Consider the following 7,500-nt stretch of genomic DNA (forward strand, 5'->3'; position numbering starts at 1 on the left):
AAAACTCCGGTTTTAATTAATGGGGTTGGGGGGGGGGGGGGGGGGATTCCGGCCTGAAGCTAACAATTCCGAGTTACGGGCAACTTCCGTCAAATTTCTATAAGGTGTCAATTTTCCTAAGAAAGCCCCTGGCCTTCATAAAAAAAAATATTATAATTAAAACAATCTTAAAATATTCGCCTTCCTGCAATAGGATTCAATAGTCTGATGCCACGTCCGCCCAGCAACCAGCAGCTTGGTTCTAATCAAAGAAAATCGGTCGTTCATTCTTCATGCTGGCTAGAACTTTTTCACATGTCATGTGATCAGATTGTATAAAAGTCAAAACATGATCAGATATATAATGTTTTTCTCCTCTGGATACACTTTTATCTTCGTCGGAGACGTATTTCATAAACGTTTTATTATTTTTTTCAAAGAGTACCCGCAGGCCTGTACAAAATGCGAGTTGATACCGATATTTAGCGTGGGGCTATGTGGTCTTGTGTTATGACACTTGATTTCGGATCGGAAGATCTTGGGTTAGAGCCTCGCTCGGTGCATAGTTTTGCCTTGGAAAAGACTCTTTACTCACATCTCTCACCGTACTCAGTCGTAAAATGAGCACTTTGTTAACAACGTTCTCTCTTTCCGAAAAATAAATATTGCAATATCGCCTAACAGGCGTCATGTATCGCTCTACATGTTAAGTATTGCTGTTGGCTAGGGACCCCTTAAAAGCTCAGGTTTTTAAAAGTGTCTTGATTGTTTACAACTTGAGCCATAACAACACATTCACATTGGATTTATAAAAGAGTATTATTATATTGAATCTCACAATATATTATATTGAATCTCACAATATCGGACAATGGAAATTGTTTTCTGACGTTTTCTCCGCGTTGTCGTGTTTGTAAAAGTCCAGACTTGTCTGACGCTCTAATGGCCCTCGTTAGCACGAAGACCTATTCTATATGACAATAGTTTTAAAAATACCAAGCGAACGAACAAACAAAAGTGAACTTTTATATTCCGCAATATCCACTGAAAGTGCTCAGAGCAAAGGTCCCTGGTCAACAGCAACAATTAACATGTAAGTCGTGACATGACGCCTATTAGGCGATATTACTATTTTTCAGAGAGAGGCAACGCTGTTAACGGGCAGGTACTCATTTTGACTTAGCACGGTGAGAGAATGTGAGAAAAGAGCCTTTTCCAAGGACTCAACTATGGCGCATAGGGCGGGACACAAATCCAGGACCTTTCCGATCCGAAGGCGAGTGTCCTACCACTAGACCACATTTGTGACACCAAATCAGATAGTTTAAACTTGGGAACATCTCGTGTAAGTCATGGAAAAAATGGCATGTGGAATGAAAACAATTCCACATTTTTCAAGATCAATATTTATTCTAGAATCTACAGTCAAATGTTTGTTTGTTTGTTGTTGTGTTTGTCCCTATGACAGTTTAGTTTCACGAGGCGCTGCCTTGAGTCTTTCCCCGAAACGTGTACAATCAAATTGAGAGAATTTCTTTTCCTTTATCATGATAATATGATCTAATTTCATATTTTTATTATTTACAATGCGACTGGGTAGATTTTTTATAAAATATATAATACCGTTTTTTCTTTTAAACATTTAGGAATATAAAAGCGTTTTTTTTTTTGTTTTGTTTTTTTTTGGAGAGATTCTGTAATGCGCTTATGGACATGCCACGCAGTGCGTTTGGTCAGCTAATATTAATGCTCGAAAGTTACATATTATTTTTGACTCTGTTCGAACCGATTTCAATTGTTGCAAGCCTCGTATTTCCCTTAAATAAACATGAATGCAAACTAAAACCTATCAGTGGAATATATATTAAATATTGATTCTCTCTCTCTCTCTCTCTCTCTCTCTCTCTCTCTCTCTCTCTCTCTCTCTCTCTCTCTCTCTCTCTCTCTCTTGCTTCCTTATATGGTATTTTGTTCATGCCATGACAGTGACTACAATTTTGAATTTTTCATGCCAAATCGTTTTTTTAAAGGCCATTTTTCTTTCTGGAATTTGGCATTGACGAAGCTAAACTGGCAAACTAGTTATTGTCGTGTATTGATAAAGAAGAATAACACCCCGTCCTCTTCGTGGAAATAATGTAGGAAATAGATGATAATTGACTTTCTAGAATGTAGAGAGAATTATCCTATAGATAATAAATTATCTGTACTGTATAGAACTTGACAATGGTAGTATTATGATTTTGATGTTGATGATGATGATGATGATGATGATGACAACAACTACAACTACGATAATTATGATTGTTTCGTTCATTCATTCATTTATTCAGTCATTCATTCCTTCATTCAGTTTATTATATTTTTTTTTATAAGTCTTGGATTTCTAACATTAATTTAGCTAGAAATATTAATTTATTTTTTATTTTATTTTATTTTTATTAGGTGGTCCTTGCAAGCACCCCCGATCTTCAGTGTGGATATTCCCGTGACCTGTTCGTTGCCTGGTGTGGCAATCCAAAGAACAGCATCATATTGACCAGCAGAACATCTCCTGGAACCCTGGCACGATGGCTCATCGACAACCCACAAGACCATGTGGTCCGACTAGAGGTGAGGCATTTCTTCTTTGATGATAGGAAAATAAAACTCTCTCTCTCTCTCTCTCTCTCTCTCTCTCTCTCTCTCTCTCACTCTCTCTCTCTCTCTCTCTCTCTCTCTCTCTCTCTCTCTCTCTCTGCATATAGATATATATATATATATATATATATATATATATATATATATATATATATATATATGAGTGTTGGTGGGTACTTGTAGGTACGAAAGTGCTCGATAATGGTGGTTAGAGCTAATATATAATGTAAATTTTCACTCACATTTTTTTTGCCGAGACGACTCGTTTCTGTGTTCCTTACACTTCCTCAGTCGGCATAATCCATTTGCAATGTCCGTAGAAAACTCCAAACTAAAGTTGTTTCGCTGTGTAGTGGTGATTAGTTTTGATGTGTATTGTGATGTGCTCTCATGTTTATATTATGAGTGTGTGTGTGTATGTGTGTGTGTGCGTGTAGGTGTGTTGTGTGTTGTGTGTACATGTGTGTGTGATATTGTAGTGGAATATGGTTGCGGCGGGGGGGGGGGGAGGGAAGAGGGAGAGGAGGGGTATAATGGGGTCGGGGGGGGGGGGGGGGGGGGGAGGGTTATTTGGCCTTTTGCGTTTTGAGCTTGAATTTGTTAGAGTGTCTGCACATTGTCATCAGTTCAGATCTTTTGTTTAAGGTGCTATTGTTTCTGTGGTTGTGTAGTAAAATCTCCAGTTTCTCTGTCAGGCATAAATTGCATTTTCTAGCACCGCATCTGTAGGGGCTGCTTTGCTTGACGACCTCCCAGGTTATTGTTGGTGTTTTTTGTGTGTTTTATTTGTTCCCAATAGTGCATTGCTAATTTGGTGCTTTTTGCTTTGCTTTCGTGTGTTATGGAGGCTTTGTGGTTGTTGTATCGTGTTTTGAATGCGGGTTCTGTGCTGCCGATGTATTGTGCTGCGGTGTTATCAGTGGTTATGGTGGCTTTGTAGACTATGGCGCTTTTTTGGCAGTTTCCTTTAAGAGGGCAATTGTCTTTCTTTCTGCAGTTACAGTTGTCTTTATTTGTATTGATGTTGTTGGGTTCGGATATGATTTGTCTGTTGTGGTTGGTAATGATCTGTTTCATGTTATATATATATATATATATATTCCCCCTCACCCCTTTACAATTCTCTTCCTCGCCCTAACCGCTCTATGTTACTATTTCTCATTTTGGTCTCTCTCTCTCTCTCTCTCACACACACACACACACACACTCTCTCTCTCTCTCTCTCTCTCTCTCTCTCTCTCTCTCTCTCTCTCTCTCTCTTTCTCATTCTCTTTTCTCCTCCCCCCCCCCCCCCCCGGCCAAAAAAAAAAAAAAAAAAAAAAAAAAAGAATCATATTGGTTATCACGTAAATCCCGAGGTTAAACAGTAACAATTACGAATACAGATCTTTTCGGAAATTTCTGTAAGAAAATCTTCACCTAATGTTGGGTTTTTAAAAATTCCCATTTTATTTTTGTTAAATCTTCTTTAAAATATTTGTTATTTATGTTATTTTGTAAAATAATATTATAGTTTTTGCCCTAATACCATTTCAGTATCAAATTTTGTCTGGCTCCCCTACCCCCTCCCCCCGACCTTTCTCTCTCTTTCTCTTTCTCTCAATCTCTACGTTCTCTCTCATTCTCTCTCTCTCTCTCTCTCTCTCTCTCTCTCTCTCTCTCTCTCTCTTTGCAACCCCCCCCCCCCCCCCCCCCCCCCCCCCCCCCGCCACCAGTAAATCATTATGTTTTTGTTTTGTTTGTTTTTTCAACCGTGTTTAAAATTATTGTATTTCAAAGCAGGCAAATCTGATGTTTTATTTGAAGTTGTAGCTTTTGAGTAGGCGAGACTGATGGTCTTAATTTTCCAACGCGAGAGATCAATGTCTAACCAGTTTTTGTGGTTGTTTTACTTTTGTACGTATTTTATCCTCGTTCGTTTGATGGTTTTCTACAGCGTGTCAGATTTCATTTGTGAACTATTTTGCTTTTAACAAGCTCTATCTGAACCATTAATCGGAGTATGATGGCTTTCGATGAAGCCTTAAATTTTTGAGTTATTAGACTGGATAATAAAACGCAGCAAATAACACAGAATCTGTAAATATGATAATGGGTGTGGTGGCAGTGTAGTGATGGCAGTGGTGAGGATGATGATGATGATGACGACGACATTGAGGCTTATGATGTCAACAACACCGGTGATAATAATGATGATGATGATGTGGTGGTGGTTGGGATAATGATGATGGTTATGCGATGATGGTGATTGTGTTGATGATGATGAGGAAGAGTAGGAGGATGGATAGATTGGGAAGGAGGAGAGGGCCAAAGTGGCCAAAGTTTAATATCTTTTTAACCCTTCGGTTTCCCTACTACGAAGCTCATTGTCCAATGAGAGTGTAACATTTTGATAGACGCTTGAAATTTGTTACTCCCCAACCAGTCCCTTTTTTTTTTCTTTACTTACCCCCCCCCCCCCCCCCCCCCCCCCCCCCTGTGTCATTGAAAAAATTCCTTGCGAGGTTTTTTTTAATGCCGCAATAATTTATTTCAATGTTTTATTGGGGGGGGGGGGGGGGGGGTTATCTTCTAAATTGTATCTGCCATCATTCTGTCAAATTTGATGTCAAAGGTTATAAATCGAAATTCTTCAGTATCTCCTAGTCTGATAAGTCAGTTGATTTATATTTGGATGATGGAGGAAAACCAAAATTTATTTCTAGAGATTCTGGACACTAGAAGATTTGAGGTGAAACCTATGTAGGTACACTCACATTTGCAAGTCTTACAGCCGTAGGCAAAATTAAATGGATTTAGGACCTACATCAACAGTGATGTAATGTATTATTTAGTGTTGGTTTAAGTGTATTTAAATTACGATGAGACCATAATAATTTAGGTTATCAGTCTTGGAAATAAGTACACGTCGGATAATACCTAAGAATATTATCTCGTACGAGACATAAAACTTTAATAAAACTAAAGAAATATTAGACGTCAAGATTAACGCGACGCGATTTTTTTTCTTTCTATGAAAGCCTTTTCCACTTCGTAACCTTGGTATGATATATCACTAACGAAGACTGATGGGACCAGAGGGTTAAAAATGATGGTTTTACGTCATAGCTAAGGACTCTGAGAAAGCACTTTTTATCATTTTAGAAAGAAAACTTGCATCGAATATCAATAGATTCAAATTACCCTCAACTTTAAAAAAAAGTATCAATCATCAGGTTAGAGATTTTTCGACGAATTGGCAGTCGATTTAGAATTAATTGACGTCTAAAGTTGTTGTTGTCTTTTTTCCCCTAAAAACAATTAAGATTTGTTTAGTCATTGTCCGGTGAAAGACATGATAAAGTCTTATCTCACTCCAAATTCGGCCTGTTTACCCTGTGGCGCTCGGGTAAACTGTCTTGACAAATCACGATAAACGTTTTTCACACTGGGATCGTTGTGATCGAGAATAAATTGAAAGTCGTCTCCAAAATCTAAAAAGTACTAGTACATGTTGTTGTGGATTAAGAGAGGTGGAGAGAGAGAGAGAGAGAGAGAGAGAGAGAGAGAGAGAGAGAGAGAGAGAGGGGGGGGGGGGAGTAAAGTTTCATGGGGGTTTTATACTACTTTACCCACTTCATCTATTTTTATTGATATTAGGAGAGGGACGGGACGATATTAGTATATAAATACATATCACTCTGAAGTAGATGATGAGCGTACCCTCCGAGACGTTAGTAGTCACCATGACTCTTCCGTCTTATTCCAATAGGGAAGGGGTGAGACTACTATCAACAGTTAGTTGTGCCCCGTGGGGCGAGAGGTGATTTCGCTTTTGTGTGAAGAAAAAGCTCTGTGGCTTCTCTCTACTTGCCAGGCAGACGTCACACACTGCTTCTGTTACTCACTAAACTAGGATCACGAGGAGCAGTAGAAACTCCTACTTTTTAACGCAAGTGCCATTTCCTGAACTTGCTCAATTACTCTCCTGCAATAATCAGTAGGAACCTAGCTAGCAATTTCATTTCATATTATTCATTGAATAGGAATTTACTTTTTCCCAATATATATATATATATATATATATATATATATATTATATATATATCTCTCTTTATATATATATTGGGGGCAACGTGGCTCAGCGGGTTCGATCACCCGCCGCTGCCCTGTGTGGCCTTGAGCAAGTTATCTCGCCTTAGCTCTATTTGTGGCGCTGCACTGCGGCTGACGCCTGGGTTAGTCCAGTCTTCCCTTGGAATAGACCCTAAAGACAATTTTCCGGTATGGGATGAATAAAGGGAATTTTAGTTTATTTTATTCATTTTATATATATATATATATATACCTCCCCCCTCTCTCTCTCTCTCTCTCATATATATATATATATCCCCCCCCCTCTCTCTCTCTCTCTCTCTCTCTCTCTCTCTCTCGTTCTCCTCTCCTCTCCCTCTCTCTTTCTAGCTTTTTAAAAAAGTTGGCTTTTATATAGCATAATACCCACTAATTATTGTGCTCAAAGCTCTCCACGGATGATTCCCAAGGCAACAGAAACACTTGACATAATACAGGATGAGACATGACCCCTGTGTCCTAATATTTCAATTATTTTAAAATTTTGACAGACACCAGAGCACGGTGAGAGAATGATAGTAAAATAACCTTTTCCGAGAATGTGTGCCCCATACCTTGCAACCCGAACGATGGATCTACTGGTCCGAGGGCGAGTGTTGTACCACGAAACAACATAGTGGACAAAGATCTGCATTCACAGAAGAAACCTTGAGAGAAAGAATTTATTATGGGGGAGGAGGTAACCATTGAGGAAATTCGGAAGCGCATTTCGATTTTGAAAAAGAGACTACGTTGGGTCATTAAAGAGGACGGCGGTACTATTGACTA

The 7,500-nt window shown here is 38.8% G+C and overlaps 1 protein-coding gene across 3 annotated transcripts in view; it reads left to right on the top strand.

Annotated features, from left to right (window-relative positions):
• The window catches only part of LOC144967556 (cleavage and polyadenylation specificity factor subunit 2-like), a 402,879-nt gene that overhangs the window by 253,128 nt on the left and 142,251 nt on the right, over positions 1–7,500 (top strand). For all 3 annotated transcript variants that reach the window (XM_078905006.1, XM_078904988.1, XM_078904996.1), the window contains exon 10: positions 2,425–2,592. In XM_078905006.1, coding sequence (XP_078761132.1) covers positions 2,425–2,592 — 168 coding nt within the window. The remainder of the gene's footprint in view (positions 1–2,424; positions 2,593–7,500) is intronic.

The sequence above is a fragment of the Berghia stephanieae genome, chromosome 1 (genome assembly GCF_034508935.2).
Source record: "Berghia stephanieae isolate SIO BIC M18660-M18661 chromosome 1, UCSD_Bste_1.3, whole genome shotgun sequence".
Classification (NCBI taxonomy): Eukaryota; Metazoa; Mollusca; class Gastropoda; order Nudibranchia; family Aeolidiidae; genus Berghia; species Berghia stephanieae.